The sequence below is a fragment of the Eubalaena glacialis genome, chromosome 9 (assembly GCF_028564815.1).
Source record: "Eubalaena glacialis isolate mEubGla1 chromosome 9, mEubGla1.1.hap2.+ XY, whole genome shotgun sequence".
In the NCBI taxonomy this organism is placed as follows: Eukaryota; Metazoa; Chordata; class Mammalia; order Artiodactyla; family Balaenidae; genus Eubalaena; species Eubalaena glacialis.
The window spans coordinates 115,364,940-115,391,155 of NC_083724.1; the positions used below are offsets into that span (position 1 = coordinate 115,364,940).

At 49.8% G+C, this 26,216-nt stretch overlaps 1 protein-coding gene and 1 non-coding gene across 2 annotated transcripts in view; one reads left to right on the forward strand and one right to left on the reverse strand.

The window, feature by feature from the left end:
- Nucleotides 1-228: 228 nt before the first annotated feature.
- KIF13B (kinesin family member 13B) overlaps nt 229-26,216 on the reverse strand; it is a 188,367-nt gene continuing 162,379 nt past the window's right edge. The window contains exons 38-40 of the mRNA XM_061200752.1: nt 12,037-12,099; nt 7,522-8,416; nt 229-4,046 (exon numbers count right to left, since the gene is read on the reverse strand). Coding sequence (XP_061056735.1) covers nt 3,781-4,046; nt 7,522-8,416; nt 12,037-12,099 — 1,224 coding nt within the window. The 3' untranslated portion in view covers nt 229-3,780. The remainder of the gene's footprint in view (nt 4,047-7,521; nt 8,417-12,036; nt 12,100-26,216) is intronic.
- LOC133098469 (U6 spliceosomal RNA) lies at nt 21,282-21,388 on the forward strand. Its single transcript, XR_009702170.1, has one exon. It is a non-coding gene; the product is annotated as a U6 spliceosomal RNA (small nuclear RNA).

Sequence of the window (26,216 nt, forward strand, 5' to 3'; positions counted from 1 at the left end):
GGAGGTGTGCTCAGGGGACCTGCTGCTGCCCTGAACCTCTCCCTTCTAGTCTCAGTCCTGAAAAGCCCCGCCCTGATCACTCAGAACCAGGTCACAGCTGCCTGTGGGACAGCCTGGAATGAGCCCAAACACCCCTGCCTCAGGGTCGGGGAGAGGAAGGCAACCAGACGACCCAGACGTAGGCAGGAGATCAAATGGTTTTATTTAGAGGCTGTTGGTCATGTGACGGAAAGGCATATATGGTACAAAATTACAGAGGTTTAGTTCATTATACAGTACAAATCATTAAGTCTTTACAATTCATTACAGAGTCTTTGGATTTTTCTTAACTCCCATTTCATGTGTAGCAAATCAATACAGTCTCCCAAACAAAATCACTCCTTTATGTGAACCCGTCATATTTACAGAACTCCACGCACAGAGATGCTCCAAGACTCTCCCAACACGATTAGTCAGCAGCATGCAAAAGGCATGAAGGATTCCTCCAAGAGAAGGGTGCACATGGGGACAATGGGGGCAGTGGAGTCAAGGGTCTCAGGCTGCACAACCCATCCCGGAGAGATGTCTGTCCATCTGAGGAGTGACAGACAGACAGACGGGGCGGTGATCCTGGGAGCTGGCGGCATGTGAGAGCAGGCAGGCCTCGGGCAAGTGTGGCTCATCATAGCCGAGAAAATATGTACCCGTGGCCTCCTGGTCAGTTTCACAGACGGGGAACTTTAATCCAAGAGGAGGAAGTAACGGGGGTGGGGGGGGGTGAGGGTCTGAACACCTCCTAGGCCTTTCCGGCTCTGCAAGGGGCCCGCTCACAGCTCACCAAGCACAGGGGCCTGACCCGCTGGCCAGCCACCCCAGCCCCCCGCCAGGTTTTCTCGCCCTCCTGCTCCCTCCGGCCAGGCCGGGCATGGGGGACAGCCACCCGCACTGCCCCCCGCAGTCCTCTGGGGTCCGGGCCAGTGACCGTGTGTATACAGAGCAGGAGGCAGAAGCCAGGAGGGCTCCCGCCCGGCCTTGACCTGTCCTCGTGCGGCTGGGAGCCACAGACGGACAGTCCCTCCCCAGCGCCACGCAGCCGCCGCTCCTGCTGTCTTACTAAATCCCGGAGCCTGACCTGCTAGGAACCACATCAGGGATCCTAATGCTAACATTTATTTAAAATTAGGTTTGTGTGTTAGTAAGGCGAGGACAGAAGACGCAGGGAAGGGGGAGTCCCTCCCTCCACCCTCCGCCCAATAACTCAGGGCGCGGGGACTGCCCGGCTCCTGGCTTTAGGGACCGCAGCTCTTCCATTCACAAGCTAACACGAGTCTGCACCAAAGAGCAGGGCGGGCTTCCTTCACCACCCGGGAGCAGGACGGTCCCCCCGCCCTGAGCCGCCCAGGAAGCCGGCGGCAGCAAGAGAGAGGCCAAGAGCGTCCCGGGAGCCCCCGCTCCACCCACTAACACAGCGGCCCAAAGGGATGTGCGGGTCATGGAGCCAGAGGGCGGGGGTCGGGACTGCCGGCCCCATACCCCTGCGAGGACCCAGCACGGCCCCCACGCCCTGCTCTGCTCTTCCAGGGGCCGCCTCACTGCCCTCCAGGGTCCCGGGCCAACCAGGGCCCAGAGCTGGGTCAGGAGAGCCAGGCCAGCAGCTGCCTTCTGCCAGCTGTGCTGACAGATGAGGATGGCCAGGGCGGCCCGCGTGTTGCTCTCTGGCCGCGGGAAGAGCTCACCAGGAACACCGACAGGACGACGTGGCCTCTCTAATGCCACCAGCGCAGGCCCAAACCCAATTCATTCTGAGAAAACCCCAGGCAAGCTGGGAGCTACAGACTCGAGAGCAGCGACAGTGCTTTCCTCCCAGGAGAAAGCACCACCTCTGCACACAACGGGCTCTGGCCACTGCCCCCAGTCCCGGCAACACAAGGTCAAGGGCTCTAAGGAAACGCTGATTCCCTGGGGGCAGAGATGCTGGGCAGGGCTGGTGGGACACTCTCAGGCAGGCGGAACTGGGGACGTTTGAAAAGCAGGCCCCGGGAGGAGGCGGAGGGGAGGCCGGGAGAAGGGGAAGGGCGCCTGAGGCCTCTCCAGACAACAGGGCTCCTCCTGGCTCCCCGCGAGCTCCGGCCAAAAACCTGCTCAGGGCAGTGACTCAGCTGTCATCTCTTCCACTTCAACTCAACCGACGACGAGCCCGACCCTTCACATCCCCCAACTGACCGTCCCAAGCCCGTTCTGTGAGGTTGCAACGCCCGTCACAGGGCAGATGGGCCCCAGCAAGTACTTGGCTCCGTAAATGAGGGTCACAAACACCCAAACCACCTTCATTTCTATGGCGTCTTCTCTCCAATGCGCCGGGTGCGCACTTTCTGCCCCCCGGGCAGGTCACCTGAGGCTCTGGGAGCGAAAGCCGCCCTCCCAGGGAGCAGTGGTGCTGGCACCCATGGAGGAGAACCTCGCACTGAAAACAGGCCTGAAGGAGAGCTTCCGTGCGGACAAGGAGCTTCCGCAGAAGAGCTGGCACAGAGTTGGGAGCTCTTAACTCAGGGACACGGCCGGCAAGTGTCCCTCGGAAAGCCAGCTGAGGACAGGAGGGAGTACAAGTGGTGGCCCGCCACAGACCTGGGGCACCAGGTCACTGGGCCACCACCCTGGTAATACCAGAGGCACCGGTGGAGAAAGGGCTCTGGACCAGGGCTGTCCTGGCGGGGCCAGGCGATGCTCTGGGATGATTCACGCTGTCCCCAGCACCATCCGGGCCGGCCTGGCCTGTGGCTCTGCGAGGCTCCCAGGGATAAACCCCGCCGGCAGCGGGGTGGGCAGCTCTCCCTCCGCCTGCCGGGCTGCAGCCCCAGGCTGGGCGGGCGTCAGGGGACAGAACCGCCACAAAGCTGAGCTGGTCTGAGGACCCTCCCAGAACCAAAACCGCACCAAGGCCACGAGGCCTCTGACCGACTTTGTCACTGACCACAGAAGCACAACAAAATTCTCCAAGTTTTCACTGTCAGCTTAGAGTAAGGCCACTTGTGCTTCTGCGACAAAGGACACAAGGAGGAGCAGCGTCCTCCGGGAACCCCGCCCGAGGCAGGAGGCTGGCAGCTCCCGAGCGGCCACAGAGGCTGGCGACGCAAGGCAGGCCCTGGGCACTCACACCGGGAGGATGATTGTGGCTCGCGAACAATTTCGGATTTTGAAAAAATAAATATAATAAATATATTCCAAGAACTCTGTTAAGGGAATAAATGGCAAAGAGAAAAAACTTCCTGGGTATAAAAACCCTAAAACACCCACAAAGAAACCTCTAAGAAACCCCGTGGAAAGGAAGAGGGAAAGGCGGGAGGGGGCAGGCCCAGGGCCCCAGGCACTTGACGTGGGGAGGGGTGCTGGGGGCTACGCGGGTGCGAGGCGCCTCCGCGGGAGGAAAAGGCACGAGTAACGATTATGCTTTAAATTAAGAGGTTAACGGGGTCACCAGCACAGAAAAAAGAGCCACAGCGGCCGCAGTCGGGGCGGCCCCAGGCCCAGGAAGACGGCGGAACCCCGCTCTCCACAATCCGGGACCACGCTGGGCTCCTAGAACCTTCCACCCGCGGCCCAGCTGCGACGCCGCCTCACTCTCTGGGGAGAGGGAGAAACAGGGAGAGGTCACCAGCCCCGCGACGGGAAGAAAGCATTCCCGGCCTGTCCCCACGGAGAGGGGCTGGAGGGCCCGCCCGGGGCTGTCCCCGCAAAGGCTCGGAGGGGCCCCGCGCCCTCTGTCCGTCGCCCAGGAAGGACGGGAGGCGGCCACCCCGCCGCTCAGCTGGCCCAGGACTTGCGGTTCTCCGGGTTCCCGGGGGCGCCCTCGGCCTTGGCCAGCGCCGCCGTCAGTGAGGCCAGGTTGGTGGCGGAGCCAGAGAGCGCGCCGCTCCTGCGGGGCTCGGGGGCGCCTTGCGGCCGGAGCCCCGTGCTGCGCCGCCGCCCCGCGCACACCGCCCTGCGCACGCGGCCCGGCCTCACCAGCAGCCCGTAGCCGGGGTTGCACTTGAAGTACTGCTTCCCGCCGATGGAGCCGTCGTTCTTACCTGCGGGAAGGAAGGAAGGAAGGAAGACGTGGAGGTGGCTCCCCGGCCCGTGGGACCCCCGTGCGCCCAAGCCCGCGCAGCCGGTCCCCGTTGAAGGAGCGGGGCCGGGGCAGTGCCTCCCGAGCAGCAGAGGTGGTCACTGCGGACAGATCCTGGTGGCCTCCGGCACGGCCAGGGCCTGTCACTTCTGACGCCCACGTGCCACCAAGGCAGAGCCCGCCCGCTCGCCCCGCCCTCGGCACCAACCGCTGTCAGTCTGGACAGTCAAGATGCAAACCTAGGATGGATGTCGTGAGTGGAACGATTATTTTCCCTAAATCTATTAGATGGAAACTGGCAAATTACCAAACTGTAGCTAGTGAGATGTCACGCCTGGTGTGTCAAGATGGGGAGAAGATGTCTCCTTGGTAAAAGCAAACAAAAAATGCTTTAAGGTGAAGGACAGCACTGGGCGGGGAGGGTGGGAGCTGATCCCTAAGTGTCCACAGCCCATGGTGATGGGTTGCTGGGGAACGTGATCTCTGCAGCAAAGCAATCGTGAATTGTCCACACTCACTGCCTGCACCCCGCAGCCTGCCTCCTCCCTTCCTCCCTCTCAAACAGGCCCACCCTCCACCAGCTCCTCTCAAGGGCAGCAGGAGTCACTCGGTCCACCTCTTGACATATCTCACAGGTGACCTCTCTCCCCTCCTGCCTCCCCCTCGAAGGCGGGGGCCTGTGTGTGGCCCTGCCCTGTCCCTTGGGGGCTCGCCCGCCCAGCCTGCCCTCCGAGAACCCTGATGCCTCTTAGCTGCGTGTCCAGCCCGAGGTGGCCCTCTGACTGCTCTTCTCTACTGGGCATCCACCCCGCACGCCCAGTGCCCCCTCCTGCCGGAACTCTGCTTCCTCGGGAGCACGCGCTCTCCCTGCTCTCCTCACAGCACTCACTACTATCACATTTTGTTTGTTTACTCGGCAGTTCTCTTCCCTCTAAAACGTAAGTCCAGGGAAACCAGAACTTCGTTTTGCTCACCAAGGTGTCCTCGAAATCCAGGACGGGGACTGGAACGCAGTAGGTGCTTAGTATTTATTTGCTGGATGAGTTCGTCTGTTCGCTAATCCCCCTTTAATTCTTGTGCTCAATTACAGACAGAAATGTCCTTCCCAATTCCCCTTTGCATTTCAGCAGAAATGGACTTTAAAAAATATTCCAGCCTGTGCTGCACTAGTCTTCTACCTCTTCCATTTTATGACATTCTTGGCCAAAATTATCTTTAAAGACAGTGATTTCACAGCTGAGCCTAGGGGCTGAGAGACAGTCACTGGGGCCTGGGGTTCACTGAGCCCCCTCCCCCAGCCCTCACTCTGCTGGACCAAAGGGCACCTCCTCGACGCCCTCCCCCCTGCTCCTCACTGGCGACACCCAGCAGGCCACACACGCTCTGCTAAAGCGCATGTCCACAGCCTCCAAGCCTCAGCTCAGGGAGCGGCTGGCCCACCCTGGGACACGCTGCTGGGAGGGAGAAAGGCAATCAGGCCGGCCGAGCTCAGCGTGCTAGACACAGAGTGAACTCCCCGCCGTATCTCCTCAAGAGAAATGAGTGTGTCCAAACAAAAAAGTACACACGAGTATTCCCCGCAGCCTTACTCACAACGGCCAAAAAGTGGAAGCTACCCAAACGTCCATCAACTGACACGTGGACGAACAACGCGTGGAAAATCCCTACAGTGGGACAGCATCGGCCATAGAAAGGAATGAAGTGCTGACACAGACCACAACTGGCTAACCCGGGGAACTCGGGAAGTGAAATAAGCCAGTCACAAGAGGCCGGGTATTTATGGCTCCATTTATGTGAAAGTCCAGATTAGGACCTTTCATATCAATTTAGACAAAAAGTAGATTAATGGTCACCTGGGGCTTGGGGAGGGTAATGTCTTGCTAATTGACATGTGGCTTCTTTTTGGGGTGATAAACCCATTCTAAAATTAGGTTGTACAACTCTGGAAATATACTAAGAACCACTGAATTGTACGCTTTAAACAGGTGGATTTTTTGGTATGTAAATTGCATCACAATAAAGCTGTTTAAAAAAAAAAAGAATCTGCAGGCCATTTGCTACAACATGGATGAACCTACAGGGAATTATGCTAAGTGAACTAAGTCAGACAGAGAAAGACAAATACTGTATGTTATCACTTACATGTGGAATCTAAAAAACAAAACAAATGAATGAATATAACAAAACAGAAGCAGACTCACAAATATAGAGAACAAACTAATGGTTACCAGTCGGAGAGAGGGAAGCAGGAGGAGCAAGACAGAGGTAGGGGGTTAAGAGGTACAGACTACTATGTATAAAATAAATAGGCTACAAGGACATATTATACGGCACAGGGAATATAGCCAATGTTTTATAATAACTTCAAGTGGAGTGCAATCTATATAAATTTTGAATCACTATGTCATACACTGGAAGCTAATACTGTAAATCAACTATACCTCAATTTAAAAAAAAGAACTGGGGGACTTCCCTGGTGGTGCAGTGGTTAAGAATCCGCCTGCCAATGCAGGGGACACGGGTTCCAGTCCTGGTCTGGGAAGATCCCACATGCTGCGGAGCAACTAAGCCCGTGCGCCACAACTACTGAGCCTGAGCTCTAGAGCCCGCGAGCCACAACTACTGAGCCCATGCGCTGCAACTACTGAAGCCCATGCGCCTAGAGCCCGTGCTCCGCAACAAGAGAAGCCACCACAATGAGAAGCCCGCGTACCACAACGAAAAGTAGCCCCCGCTCGCCGCAACTAGAGAAAGGCCGTGCGCAGTAACGAAGACCGGACACGTTCAAAAATAAATTTTAAAAAATAAATAAATAAATAATTGGCAGGACAAAGTATATATTTCCTTAAGCCCTGCCCTCAGTTTTTCTGAAATGATGATCTCTTGGCTTGGAGGCAGGCCATTCTATAAGGAGACTTGAGAGACTGGTGAGCCCACAAGGCTCTTCAATCACCTCGCCTTCTGTCCTCCCCCTGGGGGCCCAGGAGCCTTGGGGTGTCTTAGGAACACCTGAGGCATCTGAAGCTCCACATGGGCATTGGTTTTTGTAACCTGAGCAAGCACAGCAGACAGAGCTGCTGTGACAGTTGAAATGCAGACGCTTCTGTGACTTAAAAAAGAAAAATCAGGATTTAAATTCACTACCAAATTAAGAGTAGCTTTCAATTAAGGTCTTTGGTTTCTGAGAAATTTCTGCAGATTAAAAAAAAAAGAGAGAGAATCTGACTCTGAAAACGCTTAGGAAACTCCTATCTAGAGAAAATTCCTCATTTTGGAAAGGGGCGACCCAGGGGCTCAGAGACGTGAACGATGTACCCAAGGGCACACAGCAGGCGCTGGGCGGTGCGGGGCAGGGCCGGCCCTTTTCTGCCAGACCACGGTGGGCACGGTGAGTCGCCCCGGGGACCCGGAACCTGTCCCAAAGCAGCAGCACTCACCTGTAGGTAAGTCTAGCTCCACTCCGACCCACGTGCCCTCCTGAAAGTCAGTGGGCCCCACGTATCTCACGATGCCCATCTTGTTGGTGCCCACGGTCACATATTCTCCCTCTCTGAGCCACTCTGGGACCTCACTGGCTTCTTCAGAATCGGAGGAGACTTCCAACCTTACCGGGGCCTGTGCCCCAGCGCTGCCATCACCCGGGCCCCCTGAGGCCAGCGGGTCCTCCTCACTCCCCAAGGGGCCGCCGGGGTCCCCGCCGAGTATGCGTGTGAATGACTTCAGCTCCGAGGTCCGCACCTTCTGGATCCTGAAGGGAGGGGCTGGAGCGGGCGGCTGGCACCGGGGGTCAGCAGGCGGCGGTGGCCTGGAGACGTCGGGCCCTGGGCCGGCGGCCGGCTTCGCCTGGGGCTGGGGGCTCTCCGGCTTCTGTGGGGCGGCGGCAGGGTCACTCCTGCCCCGCCGGTCAGGCGCGGGGGGGCCTGCCGCCTCGTCCCGCTTCACCGCTGCAGCCCCGACGGGGGCCGCAGCCGCGCCGTCTCCCGATGCCATCCACTCCGCCGGGCCGGGCAGGGCGCGGGACGTGACGGGCGCGGCTGGGGGCTCGGGCTTGGGCTCGGGCTCGGGGGTGGCCGGGCCGGGGCCGGGAGGGGGCGACGCCGCAGCATCCAGGCCGGGGCCGCAGGCGTCCGACAGGGTGGCGGTGGAGACGCTGTGCGAGAAGTAGCCGCTGGACGCCTCGCTCAGGGGGCTGGGCGGCCCGTCCGCGCCCTCAGGGGCCGGGGAGGTGGGCGCGGGTCTCGGGGGCCCGTCGTAGGTCTTGGGCGAGGGGGCGGCTGGCGAGGCCACGGGCACGTCGGGTGCCACGCGCAGCCCCGTGCTCTCTCGCTGAGCCTGGAGCAGGGAGGGGAGAATTCATAGTTAGGCGTCCGCTCCCCAAAGCCTGGAGACCAATGCTGTTGTCAGCGGGGACATGACAGCTCCGACGGTGGGACAAGCGCAGCCGTGCAGCAGGGCGGACCCGGTTCCCACCTCAGTTCCCCTGTTCTGCCGTGCGACCTCCGCGAACCAGACACGCAGGCCGACTAGGCTCCACGCTGGCGCTGCCCCTGCCGCGACTGAGGGCTAAGCTAGATGGCCACGGGTGCCCCTCATCGCCTCTCCTTTCCGTAAACTGCAGATCTTAACAGCTGCCTGTGATGGCATGATTTCTAGTAAGAGTTCCATATTTGGTCCTAGTCTTGTTTTCTGGCACAGAACTCCCAAAACCCTTGGGGTTTCCTAAGTGGTAATAACAATAAGGGCTTCTCCATACTCATAACGAGGCCATTTCAGCCACATCTGAGTTTGTTAAGGGGGTGACTTTTGGAAAGCCCCCAAGGAAGGGGGCTGGTTGCCAGGGGGAACAACCATGTGACTAGAGGATTCGAACTTTCCATCCCACCCCTGACCTCTGGGGAGCGGCTAAAGGCTGAACTGATCACCAATGGCCAATGATTGAATCAACCATGCCTACACAATGCGGCCTCCGTAAAAACCCAAAAGGACAGGGTTTGGAGAGCTTCTGGGTTGGTGAACACGTGGCGATCTGGGGAGGGCGCTGTGCCCAGAGAGAGCGTGGAAGCTCCCCACCCTTCCCCCACGCATCTCTCCCAGCTGGCTGTTCCTGTGTTACATCCTTTTATAATAAACGGATAATCTAGTAAGTAAAATGTTTCTCTGAGTTCTGTGAGTCACTCCAGCAAATTCATTCACCTGAGGAAGGGGTCATGGGACCCTCTGATCTGGAGCACACTGGACTTGGCATCTGAAGTGGGGACAGTCTTGTGGGGCTGAGCCCTCAACCTGTGGCATCTGACACTGTCTCCAAGTAGATGGGGTCAGAAGCCGAGTTAACTGTAAGACACACAGCTGGTGTCCAAGAATCGCTTGGTGGTGGGAACAACGCATACGGGGCAGCCACCTCGGTGACGCGGTAGGAGGCAGGCAGACCAGGCCCTCACACAGAGCGTGGCACACGGCAGGCGCACACCTCCCAGCGCCTCCCACTTCCCTACACTCAGGCTCAGAACTCCTGCCCCCGCGTGAACGGATCCCCCTGCCCAACACCGACTCCACGGGGAGACTGACAGCATCGCTGGAGGCCAGAAGAGCACTTTCCTCCTGCAAAACTGAAATGATGGTCTCACTGGAGGACCTGGAAGTGCCAGGGCACAGCTCCACCAGCTCGGGCAGGAAGCAACAACCCTGGGGCCTGCGGGCGGGGAGGCAGGGGGAAGAGGAGGAACAGAGGCTGCCTGCAGGCTGTGCCCTTCCTCCGAGAGGCCGTCTTTCAAGCTGCTGCTCAAGGCTGGTCCCATGTCACAGATCAGGGCGTCTGGTCCCGGGGGACTCAGGCCGAGGAGCAGCCAGCCCGGCGAGCAGGGGCTGAGCGAGGCCAGAGCTACGCTGGCCTCTCCGCCTCACGTCACCGTGTCCGAGGGAGCCCGCAGAGACGCACAGAGCCCCATCTCCTGGGGAAGACGACAGTCGCGGCTCTGCCGAGCTCTGCGGTTTCGGGCGCGCTCTAAGGTGTCTTGCCTTGATAACTTAAGCCATTGGGAGAAGGTGGCGGATTATCTTTGTATTCCCAGTGCACAATGACAGGGAACGGGAGACGGAGCGGGGAGTGGGTTGGGGGGCGAGAGGGGTGCTGCTCAGAAAAAGAAGTGTGGTTTCAATACTTACGGAAAGATTATTTGTATTACAAGAATGGCCATTTTCCATTTGAAATACAGGATTTATTTGAACTGGGAAACAGCTGAGATCTATAAGTCTCTTACAGTTACTTGGCTTAACTCAGCAATTTGATAAATCGTGCATTTTCACGTGAATTGTCATTTATATTCCTGTCTCCAGAGGCCCTCCTTCCCCCACAAGGCACACTCTCAGGGTACAAAATTAACAGCACCTCTTGAGATTAACAACCCATTTTTGTGATGGATCTCTGGGCTGCAAAATTTACTAAATCCAACAGATCAATAACTGTCGCCAGCATAAATACTCTAAAAGATTAGGCAATCCTTCAATCATTTTTCTTTTGCAACTTGTACATGTTTTATTTACCCTTTTCTATTTTAGTTTTAATATCACTGACTGGGCAGGGAAGAATACACAAACAAAATTACAATAGTCTAGAATCTGAACAATAACTATGGCCCTTAAATAGCCTGCGTTCCCCACTCTCCCAGGGTTCAACCCACCACTGCCGGATCTGCTGTCTGCTAAGGGCAGCTGGGCCCGTCCGGAGGAGGGGACAGTCCTGCAACAGTGCCTTAGAGCTCCTTGCTGTTACCCCATCAGCGCTACTGAATCCTCTGATGTGGGCCAGAAAGTACTCGCTTTACAACATGGCCAGAGAGGCTAAAGGATTCACCCAAAGCCTCCGCTAAGTGAAAAGCCAGGGATCAGACGTCACATCCACAGCGACAAGAGAAAGGTGACGGGAGGCGGCAGAAGGCGAGCCCAGATAACCCCCGTTCTTTCCCGCTGACCGAGCGCAGCTCAGATCCTTCTGCTTCGGCGCTGCGGCAGCCGCTCCCACTCGACTGGAGTTGCTATGCGAATGAGAGCCTCCCTGCGTCTTTGGGTTACACTTTGCCACTGACATTCCTAAGGCTGCCAGAAAGCCTGGACGCGAGTGAGCCAGCAGGATGCTGAGCGAGCCAGCGGGACGTGCAGCAAAGCTGCGCAGAGCTCGCAAGGCAGCGCCCTTACGTAAGGGACTCCGTCTCGTTCTGCCCCACCGGCCTTGGGACCCCAGTCCTGCCTCCGAGAAATAATAAACCCAACTCATAGGGAGCGGGGGGGGGTGGGGTGGGTGTCACAGCTCTATCTTCAGTTAAATTCGTGAACACCAAGGATGGCCTGCATTGAAAAGGGCTGTTCAGAAAGTAGTAAATTCTTGAACGTCTAAATTTTCTTTCAAATTATTTGGCCTCTTTTCCTACTGTTTTAATAAATAAAATTTTCCTATGACGATACAGCATTTCCTAAGAGGATGAACACACAGTGGGAGAAAATAGATTTGCTATTCATAAGATCAGAAGTGCTGTTCATCTGTGGGAGATCATAAGAGACTATTTTCTCCCCAGCTTAGCATCAGTCTTTTCATGCTGATATCATGAATCAGAATGAAATGTAAAACTGAGAATTAAGTCAACACTTGGAATAAGGAGATTGTTCTGTTTATAGAAATCGCCTCTACCTAGCAGTGGGCTATTAAAGCCACAGACTACATTAGCAGTCAAGCACCTAAAAGTTTAGCAATCATATGATTAACAAGTTGAAAATAGAAAAGTGTAACAAGCAAAATATAGAGGGAGAAGACGGTGACCTATATTATAGTTAATTATCAAAACGGGAATGCTAAAATAAAAAACCACGGGTGTGGACTCAACAATTATAGCTTTGGGGCCACCCACCGTATGTGGGGCAGCCACCAGCAAAGGCACCACCAGGCCCGACTAACTCACCTCCACCATCCTGGGCGTCCCGGCATCTGGGAGGGCTGACTGCACCATGATTCGAGGCACGGGCTGAGTAAACAAGGGAACAGGTGGACACAGGGATCAGGGGAAGCAGAACAGAATAACCAGAGAAGCTTTCAACTGAACAGACGGGAGAGCTGTCAGGATGACCCACCCGAAGCAAACTTTTACAACTTTCAGGAATTCTAACAAGTCACTGCCTAGCAGGCCTGCCCGGGGCTGGGGTCGGGACGCTGCAGACGAAACGGGAGAAGCCGGGAGCTCAGCCAGCTGCTCATCCCCAGCTGGCAACACCAGACACGTGCTGAAGACAGTAAGGTGTATGGTGTGCTCTCTCCACTCTCGCGCGGCACACGTTAGCCAAGGGCTGCGTCTCTACATACAAGCGTTACAGGACTTCACTGGCCCGGGAAACTCCTGGTCGAGAGGATCACAGGCAGTGCCGTCACAGGAAGCAAGGAGGACGGAAGCCAGTGTGGCTGGAGCACGAGGCACAGCAGGACAGGGATGTGGACAGAGGCTCTGGGGTCTGAACTGAAGCTCCCAGGCGACGGTAAGGACCCCTGCGACGCCTGGGCAGAGAGGGCGGGACATGAAGAAGACCGACCTGCTGGTGGAAGGCAGGCTGGCTGGAGAAACAGTGCAAGAGTGAGGCGGGCAAATCACAGGCTCCAGCAACAGAGCAGGGGTGAGGTGACGAGAGCCTGAGTTAACGGGCGCAAGTGACATCACAAGAACGGAGTAGGCTGCTTATGGACACGTGGTTCAAGTAACATTTACAAAAAGAGAGAGTTAAAAAAAAAAAAAAAAAAGACAAAAACTAGGGGGCTTCCCTGGCGGCGCAGTGGTTAAGAACCTGCCTGCCAAGGAAGGGGACATGGGTTCGAGCCCTGGGAAGATCCCACATGCCGCGGAGCAACTAAGCCCGTGCGCCACAACTACTGAGCCTGCGCTCTAGAGCCCGCGAGCCACAACTACTGAGCGCATGAGCCACAACTACTGAAGCCCACGCGCCTAGAGCCCGTGCTCCGCAACAAGAGAAGCCACCGCAATGAGAAGCCCGTGCACCGCAACAAAGAGTAGCCCCTGCTCGCCGCAACTATAGAAAGCCCACACGCAGCAACGAAGACCCAACGCAGCCAAAAATAAAGAAAAACAAAAACAAAAACAAGCCCTAGGATAAGGAAAACGGACGTCAAAGGAGAGAGCTGGTAACCGTGAAGGAGTTGGTAGCTGCTGAGTCCACTACAGCAGGTGGGGAAGGGCACAGAGTAGACGCAGTCATCTTGAAGAAGCCCGGGGTCCACCACATCCGCCTTTATTCTCTCAACCAACGTCTGGCCCCTTCCCAAGCCTGCCTGCTCCGACGCACGAGTCTGGACCTCGCCTCAGAGAGCTGGGCTCTAAGAGGGCTCCGTCCTGGCAAAACGAACACATACCCGCAGTCCTGTCTCAAAAAAGAGAGTCAAAATTGGGTGTCGGAGTTTGTTTCCACGAAGTTACGCGTGTCTCTTCTCTTGCTGGCTCACTGATCTACTATCTAATCTAAGTTGCCCAGAGATCCCTCCAGGTCCCTTCCTCTGGCCCTGAGCACTCCAGGTCCTTCCAGGTCCCTGGTGCATCTGGGGGCCTGGGGGCCTCTGCTGTCACGACTTCCCGGATAGTCTGCAGGCACGAAGGCTGACGGCCAAAGTCTTGCTTCCTACTTGGCAGCCCAGACTCTTAACTGAAGGGAGAAAAGCCCGCCTGCAACAAGATGGCCCACTGAGGGGGGGTGTTGACCTGCTGTGTTCACACACCAAACAATCGCGTTTCAGCAAAGGTACCGCTACAACCAATTATGCCCTGGGACTGCCTTTGGGAGAAAAGTGTTAGAAGGGATTAATTTTGTAGAGGTGAGGGACCAGCAACAGGATTGGAGCAAAGGCACAGAGGAGAGGCGATTAAATAGGAGATGGTAGGAGATCCAGCTAAACAGATGGGAGGACCCAGGGATAAAGGAAAAGAAGACGCACTCTACCCTGCAAACACTGGGGAGTTCCTCGGGGTTGAAGGCCAGGGAGGGTGAGGACCAGAGGTGTGTTTAAGAGAGCCGGTGTGAGCAGGCAACAGAACAGAACGAGGGAGGACGCCCGCTGGCAGCAAAGCCGCGGACCCCCGTCCCCCGCCAGGCTCACCTCACTCCCTCCCACCCTACAGCACCTGCCCCGTGCTTCCCGCTCCCTTTCAGGGGTTCTCCATTTCAAGCACGTACCCTTCACCCTGTCTTACAGTCCTTCAGTGCATGGCCTACTACCTTTATTTTTATTTTCCCCATAGTGTCTGAAGTCCCCCACGAATGGAAAGGTGTTCAGAGCATAATTCTCAGTAAGGGCAGAAAAAAGTTTGTTAAGCTGGAACTCCAAAATACTTACATTCTTCAGTTAGATCTTATTCAAAACCGACAAGATTGGTGTGAAGCATTCTCCCTTAAGGCATAAAAACGTAAAAATCCCACCAAGAATGGAACTATAGCCACCCAGGATGAAAGATTTTCTAAGATTCTTGTCCTCCTGAACGGAGCATGGAAAAATAATTGACACTTTTATGATTCAGAGTGATTTTTAAAAATCCAGTAAATGTTTGGAAAAGTATCTGCTGAAATGAATTAAAGGGCCAGCTTGACTGGGACGCGATGCTGGAATCCAGTGGACCCACGGGGCTTCCTGGTGGGGCAGGGCCCCTGGCCGAGACTCTGTGGCTCCAGGCTACTAAGCTGAAGACTTCGAGTCTACCCCTGCCCATCACTCACTCTCAACAACCACCTCTTGATCAGGCAACAGATCTGCTCCATAGAGATGCCTGCCCAACCCCCAGCATTCAGATGACGTGAGAACCAGGACACTGGATGATTAGACACACCTGAAATGGCTGAAAACCGTGTCAACAATAAGATCACATCAGGTCTGAGTGGGTCCTGAGTGCAACTTCACGTACTTTGACCACACCCACTTCGCTTCACACACTGGTAACTTCGGGGTGTCCCCTCCGACGGGTGCTAGGTAGCAGTGGCTGTCAAATACCAACTCTGGACAAGAGACGACCACAGGTAGATACTTCTCCAGCAAGGGACATGCTCAAGAGGGTAGGGGCACAGACATACAAGACTGGCTGCGTACTGGTTTCTATGGAAGCTAGGTGCTGAGTACCTAGGGATTCACTGTAATATTCACTCTACTTCTGTATATTTCAAATTTTCCCATAATACTGCCCTACATGATGAACTTAACTGGGGCTCTGCTTCAACGTATAAACTTAGCTCAACAAGGACTCAGGTCTCAGGCGTACAAGGCATTGCAATAGTGCTGTGGGAACACAAAGACCTGAAGAATACGGGCTCACTCTCAACAAGGCAGCAATCCAGTTTGGGGGAAGGACGGTATGCAAATAACAAAAACGTCAAGGAAAATGATAGCTATCAGAATGACAGTTTCAAAGGAGATTCTGTTCACCAGGCCTAGAACACCTCCATGAGGGTGATTTCACTTTGAGACAGGGCTTCAAGACGGAATGGCTTTTCCCACAGCTGAGGGACACCTCGAACATGGAGAGCGGCGTGACAAAGGCAGGCTACCCTTTGTGTCTGGCAGTGTTCCCTCCTCTCACTTCCCTGCCCAGGAAAAGCTACTCAACCTTCCAGGAGGTCTTGGGAGAGAGAGAATGATCTAGACTGACCAGTGCTGGGCAGAGGCAATGGAGGTTAGGGTATGTGGAGGAGGCCTTGTATGTAAATTTATGGTGGATTTTCACAGGCAATGAAGAACCATCAAAGGTACTGAATGAAGCGGCCATAAGAACTAGGCTTACAGAAGATTATCCCTAAATAGGGTAGATAGAAAACTTGGAGAGATCAATTAAGCAGCTGCTTCAATGGTTCAGCGGAGAGCCAATAATATAAGAGCCTGCACTTAGATGCTAAGAGGAAAAGGAAAGAGAAATGAAAATTTAGAGATATGAAGGAGACTCCTGAACACCTGGAAACAACTGGGGGGAGAGCGAAAGATGCTGCCCAGGAAGAAGGGATGACACGGCGAGGGTGACGGCGGCCTCAGCAGAAACAGCGTGCACACGCACCTGTGCGTGTGCACGATCATGGGGGGACGGGGTGAGAGGGAGGGCTTACCAGCCTTCTGTATTTGGCCATGGCCTTTGGTGAATTTAGCAACCTTAGTAAGGGTACCAAAAATACCTACAAAGTGCACTGAAATCTTCAGTGTGTCATTTGTCCTTCACAGGTAACAGCTCACATTTCCAAATGGTACTGCTTGCACTTTAATGCTCTTTTACACATCCCCCGTGCAGGCGGTTGCCTCCGATCTCAAGAGCTCAAAACACTGCAGATCATAAGTTCATTAATCCTTACGACACATCTGGTAACTATTAATAAAAATGACTGCAAAGTATTTTGCAGCTATAAATATTAAGAAGTCCCACGAGGCTCACGAATATAAGGATAATTATCTACATTTCACACTACAGAAACCAAGGCTCAGAGGCACTTACCTAACAGTTAAATGCATGCAGACTGCCCAGGGGGGTCAGTGACAGGGATGGAAAGGGACTGTGGCCTGGAGGCCAGCTGAACCTGCCATCGTGCTGTCCCGAGGGTGGCTCAAACCTAGTAGATGGGCAGGTGACAGGCAGAGGGTTGCTCCGAAGCATTTCGGGGAAAAGGTGATGGTCACACTTCTCATACCATACCTCGTCATTTACTAAACTCTGGCTTTCACATGCCACCTGAATGAAAACAGAGCAGACTGGCTCAGAATTTCATAACTAGGCATAAAAGCTAATTTGGAGACCTCCTTGCCCCAGAATAAAGTCTTAAGTCCTTGGCATGACTTGAAAGAACCTCACCTCTCATGAGGCTGCACTTCCCTCGCTCGGCATGCTAACCCACTCTGCGCTGAACACGCCGTCCTCACGCTGTCCCTTCCCCTAGGGTATCACATTCCACCTGGTGAAGACCTAGTCATCTTTAAGTCTCAGCTCAAGCAACATCTACTCTTCCTCAAACTGCAGGCAAAATGCCGCCTTCACTGTGTCACCCCTGACATGTACATTCAGCACCTACAACATCGTCCTATTTATCTGTCGATATGTCTCGACGGGAGCCCCTCTTGACTGCGAGCTCTCTGCAGGGTAGGGGTTATGTCTCATTCATCTCATCCATAAACAGGAACTTAATGTTTGTTGAATGAATAAACAGGTAAATAAGTGAATGAATGAATTACTTAAGTGGCATGAAGGCTGAATTGTACAGTTAGATAGGATTTGGAAAAATCCTATCAAAATCCTATCAAATTCCAAAATTTGGGCATAGGGGTAGGTAGAGGGCAGAAGAGATATCAGCTGAAGCAAAAAATCATCACTTTGTTCAAAAAAAATTAAACTTTCTGATGTATTTTTTTTCTTGTTTGAAAATGAACCTTTCCTAATAATCACCCCTACCCTGAATTTGATAAATTCTTACATGTCATTTTCTAGTGGTTCCTAAGTGAATATGATCCTCTAAGTCTTTTTTTTTTTTTTACAACTCTAACCAATCACTTTAATCCAAGCATAGGAAAATACAACAAGAGATGTAAGATTTATTTTTGCCATAAATACTCAATAGCTAACCTTTGATATTCGTGCTGCTAAAGTGAGAAAAATATAAGGAACACCACTGAGCTGGGGCAGTGCACATAAACAAGATACTTCCCCTCATCTTTGAATATGTTCTGGTACAGTAATAAACATTAGATAAAATCAGACACGTACAATTACTAAAGATCAAGAATCAGCAATAGCCTAATCAATATAAACAAATTTTTAAAGGTTATGTTAATCAGAGGCAGGGTGGTGAGGCTGGCAGTGTCAGGGAGAGCTGGCAGTGCCCCCCCGCGGGTGCAGGGACGGGCGCTCCAGCCACCGCGGAGGGGGTGCCCTCGGACCCAACCCGGCACCAGCCTGGGCTCACGAGCAGCCTTAGAACCTGCACTCTGGCTTTCCAGAGGGATCCAGGTAAGACTGCGCTGGCCACGATGATGCCAGCACTTTTATCCACCTGGCAGTTAAGGTTCTTAGTTTAAATGAGTAACTCGGCATTCTAATTCATCCCTCAGTCCTTCGTGTATAGACCTGATCACCTCTGGGTGATCACATCTGGAAGGTGGTGATCCAGTCCACAGGAATCCTCTAAGCAATGCCACCCAGGGAGGATGGCGGGTGGCCACCAGCTGGTCCTCGCCAGAGACACTGTTACCCTACCTGGCACATGCTCCTTCCAATCAGTGACATTAAAGTGTCAGTGTGTCAAGCATGGGATGGTGAGTTCACTTTTCTGACCAATATTACAATCCCTCATGAGGTATGTACATATATTTGAATAGATTCTTCCAGTTTTATTCTATTCCAATCCATCTTCCAAACTGCAGTCAGAGGGGCTTTCTGAGACACAAATTTGACCACGTCACTCTCCTGCTTTAAGTTGTCAATGATTCCTCATTGCCCAGAGATAATTTTTTTTAGAAAGAAATGGACAAAAAAAACAAAGATGGATAGATCCTACCCAGCGTATTTCCACGGCATGACTAGTTCCTCCTTCAAATACTTTATAGAGTCATTCATTCTACAAATATAATCGCTTGCTATTTTTAATCAAACCCAGTGAAATCTCTTCAGATCACAACTGTGCATTAAGTTTTGTTTCTTGAATATGTCTCAGTTCTGCTACTCCCTAGGCTCTGACCTTAGTTAACCCACCTGAGCCTCATCTTCCTCTCTGTCCAACTCAGTGTCTACTATCACCCTTTTAACTCTGCGTGTCCAACATGGCAGCCACCAGCCACATGGCTTCTGAGCACTTGAAATGCGGCTGGTGTGACTGAGGAAGTGGATTTATTTTACTTAATTTTAACTAATAATATGTAAATTTAAAAATTAAAGCACCTTTAAGTAAGTTTGGAATGGCTTGGGCATGTGGATCTATTTTTTCAACTTCATGAACTCTAAATGCAGATCAAGATTTCCAAGGAAAATTTAATATCTAAATCGAGATGTGCTAGAAATGTAAAATACACACCTGATTTCAAGGACTGTACAGAAAAAAAGATGGGACTGTCTCAGTAAGTTTTTTTATACTGATTACAGGTTGAAATGATGATATTATGAATATACTGGGTTATGTAAATTATTTTATTAAAATTAATTTGACCTGTTTCTTTTTACTTTTTTATTTTTTTTTATTGGAGTATAATTGCTTTACAGTGTTGTGTTAGTTTCTGCCGTACAACAAAGTGAATCAGCTATACGTATACATACATCCCCTCCCTCTTGGACCTCCCCCAGCCCACCCAGCTAGGTGGTCACAGAGCACCGAGCTGTGCCCCCTGTGCTCTACAGCAGGTTCCCACTAGCTAGCTATTTTACGCATGGTAGTGTATGTAAGTCAATCCTAAATTACTTTATCACAATTAATTTGACCTGTTTCTTTTTACTTTAAATGTGGCTACTAGAGAATTCTAAATGACACATGTGGCTCATATTTATTTTCATCAGACAGCAGTGGTGCTGAGCTGATGCATATAAAATCCCCGGCACACCAAGCACTCAGTACATCTTTAAAGTACCATGGTAATCCAATCATTGGGATTTCGGGTGTTGTCTTCCAGGTATTTCTAGGTAGACTTACTATACGCACATTTTTAAACAATCAACAATTCCACCTGATGTAAGTGAAACATGGGGCAAGTGCCTACTATATTCTAAAGGTTGTGCCAGGAGCTAGGGATACAATGTGTACAACACCAGACGCAGACAGGGCCCTTCTTACTCCTCAGAAATGGGCACTCAAGGTCCACCATCTGATATTCCTATTTAATTCAATTACATGAAACAACTAAAAGGCCCACTTCTTCTATCAACAAGTAAATTGTTTTATCCGTTGATAAAAGTGAATAAGCCCATCCAAACAGACTTTTTATTTCACTCTATCATATATGTGTTAGTTCAACTTACTTGAGGCCCTAGATACAGAAAATTTTAAATACTAATATTTCTGAAGTTGTCAGGAAAGAGACTTTTCCTTATTTTTTAGGGTTTAGCTAGTTTACTTTTTAAACTTCTGCGTAATTAAAATTTATTTAAGTATTTATGTGAAAAAGATTTCTATTTTTTAAAACGAGGATGTAATATTCACTCCATCCACTTAGTTTCTCAAGCATCCATGAAGGATGAAGGATGTTTACTTGAAACATAGAATGGCTGTCAATCTAAAAACTTAAAAACAGGGTCTAAATCTAGACTGTCCCCACCTCGGTGTGCCCTGTAAGCTAAGAATGGTTTTTACATTTTGAAGTTGTTGAAATAAATGAATACCTTGTGACATGTAAAAATTATATGAAATTCAAATTTCAGTGTTATAAATAAAGTTTTACTGGAACAAAACCAGACCCAATGTTCGGACCAGAACTACAGCTAGTTCTGACAGACACTGTTTGGCCTGCAAAGCCTAAAATGATACTATCTGGCTCTTTACCAAAAAAGGTTCCAACCTCAGGTCTCCAGAATCATACAGAAGTATACAAGGCCGATTTCTGAAAAACGACTGGCAGACTGAGTCCATCAACTCCTATCCTGCCTCAGAAACTATCTTCTTTTCATTATTTTTCAGATCAACTACTAACCCTGATTCTGAAGACAACCTGTCAGCTTAGTGTCTCTAAGTATGTCAATATCCATACATTTCTGGGGCAAAGATAGACGGTAAGATGTTATGATTTTGGAAAAGAAAACAGAGATAAGAGTCTCATTTCGTAAAGTAGTAAGAATGCCTAGTGGCCCAATGGTTAAGAATCCGCCTGCCAATGCAGGGGACACGGGTTCGAGCCCTGGTCCAGGAAGATCCCGCATGCCGCGGAGCAACTAAGCCCGGGCGCCACAACTACTGAGCCTGTGCTCTACAGCCCACGTGCCACAACTGCTGAAGCCCGCGCACCACAACTACCGAAGCCTGCGTGCCTAGAGCCCGTGCTCCGCAACAAGAGAAGCCACTGCAGTGAGAAGCTCGAGCACCGTAACAAAGAGCAGCCCCCGCTCACCGCAACTAGAGAAAGCCCACGCACAGCCAAAAATAAAAATAAATAAAATAAATAAATTAAAAGAAAAAAAGAAGAAGAAGAAGAAGAATGCCTAAGAATACATCCCCAGTGCTCGCTTCGGCAGCACATATACTAAAATTGGAACGATACAGAGAAGATTAGCATGGCCCCTGCGCAAGGATGACACGCAAATTCGTGAAGCGTTCCATATTTTTTACCACTGGCATTTTTTCACAGAACTAGAACAAAAAATTTCACAATTTGTATGGAAACACAAAAGACCCTGAATAGCCAAAGCAATCTTGAGAACGAAAAATGGAGCTGGAGGAATCAGGCTCCCTGACTTCAGACTATATTACAAAGCTACAGTAATCAAAACAGTTTGGTACTGGCACAAAAACAGAAATATAGATCAATGGAACAGGATAGAAAGCCCAGAGATAAGCCCACGCACATATGGTCACCTTATCTTTGATAAAGGAGGCAAGAGTATACAATGGAGAAAAGACAGCCTCTTCAATAAGTGGTGCTGGGAAAATTGGACAGGTACATGTAAAAGTATGAAATCAGAACACTCCCTGACACCATACACAAAAATAAACTCAAAATGGATTAAAGACCTAAGTGTAAGGCCAGACACTATCAAACTCTTAGAGGAAAACATAGGCAGAACACTCTATGACATAAATCACAGCAAGATCCTTTTTGACCCAGCTCCTAGAGAAATGGAAATAAAAACACAAATAAACAAATGGGACCGAAGGAAACTTAAAAGCTTTTGCACAGCACAGGAAACCATAAACAAGACCAAAAGACAACCCTCAGAATGGGAGAAAATATTTGCAAATGAAGCAACTGACAAAGGATTAATCTCCAAAATATACAAACAGCTCATGCAGCTCAATAACAAAAAAACAAACAACCCAATCCAAAAATGGGCAGAAGACCTAAATAGACATTTCTCCAAAGAAGAGATACAGATTGCCAACAGACACATGAAAGAATGCTCAACATCATTAATCATTAGAGAAATGCAAATCAAAACTACAATGAGGTATCATCTCACACCGGGCAGAATGGCCATCATCAAAAACTCTAGAAACAATAAATGCTGGAGAGGGTGTGGAGAAAAGGGAACACTCTTGCACTGTTGGTGGGAATGTAAATTAATACAGCCACTATGGAGAACAGTATGGAGGTTCCTTAAAAAACTAAAAATAGAACTACCATTCGACCCAGCAATCCCACTACTGGGCATATACCCTGAGAAAACCATAATTCAGAAAGAGTCATGTACCAAAATATTCATTGCAGCTCTGTTTACAATAGCCAGGACATGGAAGCAACCTAGGTGTCCATTATCGGATGAATGGATAAAGAAGATGTGGCACATATATACAATGGAATATTACTCAGCCATAAAAAGAAATGAAATGGAGGTATTTGTAATGAGGTGGATGGAGTTAGAGTCTGTCATACAGAGTGAAGTAAGTCAGAAAGAGAAAAAGAAATACAGTATGCTAACACGTATATATGGAATCTCAGGAAAAAAAAAAAAAAAAAAAGGTCATGAAGAACCTAGTGGCAAGACGGGAATAAAGACACAGACCTACTAGAGAATGGACTTGAGGATATGGGGAGGGGGAGGGGTGAGATGTGACAGGGTGAGAGAGTGTCATGGACATATATACACTACCAAATGTAAAATAGATAGCTAGGGGGAAGCAGCCGCATAGCACAGGGAGATCAGCTCGGTGCTTTGTGACCACCTAGAGGGGTGGGATAGGGAGGGTGGGAGGGAGGGAGATGCAAGAGGGAAGAGATATGGGAACATATGTACATGTATAACTGATTCACTTTGTTATAAAGCAGAAACTAACACACCACTGTAAAGCAATTATACTTCAATAAAGATGTTTAAAAAAAAAAAAAAAGAATACATTCCCAAAGCAATTGAACAGAAATCACTTGCCTTGAATTCTTGGGTTTTTTTGGCCACGTTGCGTGGCATGCGGGATCTTAGTTCCTCGACCAAGGATCAAACCCGTGCTCCCTGCATTGGGAGCGTGGAGTCTGAATCACTGGATCACCAGGGAAGTCCTACTTTGAATTTTTTTAAAAAGTCTGTACTCCAGAAGGGCTGTGCAAACTTCCCTTTGTTAACTCAAGAAAAAGCAATATAGCATACCATATCCAAATATAAACTACAGGGGGAAATAACCTTTAAAAATAACCTGAATAATTCAGGAAAACTCAAGGCTAGAAAACAAAGTATAGATACCTTTTCTTATTTTAGTTAGTTAAGACGATGAACCCTTAAGACACCAGGATAGGCATTTATATGGCTTGTTTCATCAGAGGAGCCCAAGTATGAAGAGCCTAAAACAGCATCTTCGTGCACAAGGGAAGAACCAGTAGCTGTGTTTGTTTCTCCCCATTTTATACATGGAGGAATCGCTGACATGAAAGCTGGAAGAACTAGCCAAGCATCTTCTCAACTAGGCCAGAGATGCGCAGGGCACTGCTTTCTCTACTCAAGGCCCTGTGCATCTTCCACACTGGAAGCTGTGTTGAAACTGGAGACAAACATCCCTGAAGTCGACAAGGCAGCCATAAGCAAAGCGCAGGACACTGAAGAGGGGCAGATGGTAAAACAAAGATAGGCCGGAAATGCGGCTGTGTTTCTGATGGTGGAAATTGAATGTGAGTGTTAACTCTTTAATTCCCCCAATGAACCAAAGACGCCATTTGGAGTACCGAAGTTTGAAGTACATAAACAGCTTCATCTGAACACAATCTTCGAGATACATGAAAAAAGCTATTATGCCACATTAATTCAATCTAACTAATTGGAGAGCAGGAAGTGCTTTCAATTATTGTATGTGCTGTCTGAGAAACACACTTGAATATGAGTACAGATTTCATTAATTGCAGTTCATTATTTTCCAGGTAAGTTACTAAACTTGCATCAGAAGGTCAAAGACAGCAATTTTGTCAGCTGCCACCTCTTTCAGTGCTGTATCTTTTGCATTTCTGGAACTCAGACAGAAATTGATTACAAACAAAAACAGATCTCCATAAAAATGACAAACATAAGTCTTTACGAATATGTTCAAGCCAAATGATTTTGTAAAATATAAGAACCTTTGTTTTTAAAGACTTTCTTAAAATCTTTATTTTCTTTCTTTAAATTTTTCTATTCCTCAGAATAAACTGTTAACTTCTATCTTACAAAAAAAGATCCATGAATCTTTTCAGATGCTGAAATATGCCCCCTAAAATAACAGAATCTTGATCTGAGAACCTGCTGATTCCAAAGAACAAGTTAATAAACATTCATCTTTTCATTAGATTTTCACTGTGGTTGTGTGTTTGTATCTTTGCATGAGGGAGGGAATTGAACATTCTTGTTTGAAAATGTCAAGGACACTCTGATTAAAAGTACTTTTTTGATAATAATCATTCCTTCATTACACAACTTCTGCCTCTCTTCCACCTAATCTAGCAAAGAAAAGAGGAAGAATGACTGGTAGAAACAGGATCTATTCCATTCCCCGGTTCTTAATGGGAACACTTTCATATTTGCAAAATCTTACTTTTACAAAATAGAAGTGACAGAAAGCCTTGGGGCCTTTTTTAGAGAGTGCCCTGTTATCTGTAAATCACTGTACTCATTTACGGCTGTTACCATTCTCTTCGTTAACTTCATTTCTGTTGTTCTGTGCCTTTCATACTGCTGCTTTCCTGGAACCATCCTTACACAATTCTTCCCTGCCTTTGGTGTTGATATCCCCTGAATGCTTATACAGTCAGCTCTCTTAGTCATTGTTTGGTCAAGCTATAAATAACTCCTTTAATCCTTCCTCATAAATCATTTCTGATGTTATTCTCTGAAATAATTCCAGTTGGTCAACAAATGTCTAGTAGTAACATACCCAGCACTAAGTGCAATGATCTAAGTTTTGTCTCATGATGCCGGAGAGAACCCAGGTGTGGTGTTTAGTTGGGTTGCTGTGAGTGTCTTTGTTACTGTGACTCTTCCAGAGAAGGAGTTTAAGTCTCCAAATTAACTTGGGACAGAAACAGAAAAAGGAAGAAGCTTTGAGATCTTTCATCACAGTCAGGTAGGGAATGGAGAGGGCAATGGCTTTGAAAATGATGAAAAGAGAAAGTTGGGTGGGGACGGAAATGAGAGTGTGCTTGACTTACTCTATAGTCTGCTGGGTCACCATGTACTGTCTCTGCTGATCCATTTGGGGGTTTCTGTTTAGTTTGTTGTGCCGTCTCACGTGAGAAATCTTAAGCAGGGTTACTATCTATTTTTTGTCTCTAAGTTTTATGCAATGTTAATATCAATATTTATCCCTTCCTGTACTGTGGAAGTGATCCAGATTCCTTTCAGGCATGTGCACTCATTTCTACTTTTCTGGGTTCTATCTTTGATGTCATTCTAAAACCTATATAAGTTTTTTAGTCTGGTATTGATTATTTAATGACTATTTATGTAGGCCATTGAAATTAGTGTGCTAACAAGGCACTAGTAGCCAATTAAAACCAGAATCAAAACAGAGAGCAAGCTTCGGGGTATTCGTGTACTTCTTTACGCTGCTCTGGATACCTCACACAGAGCTATGGCTACGCCAGGCAGTGGGCAGGGTGGTCTAAGGAACGTTCATCAGCATGAATTTTGTCCTAGGCTTTCTGGACTGGTGATACAGAGGAAGGCATGGTGTCCCTCCATTTCTGTAATGCATCTAACGAAGTCTCCCATAATCTCTTTGCTAGAGAGAGGGGGAAACGTGGGCTGGAGATGGCGGTTACTGAATATGCAGAGCTGAAGTGTGATGCTCTGTCACTCTGTAACTTGGGGAGTGATCTCTAGTCACCTATGACAGAGTTCTCTCTCACGCCCTAATGTTCCATATTTTGTTTGTGACTCAAATGCAGACTGTGCCCTTCAAAGTTTGCAGATGATAGTTAGGACAGAAGTATTTTTTAAATAGTTATTCAAAAAATATCTTGCTATCCTAGGAATGTTGAAAC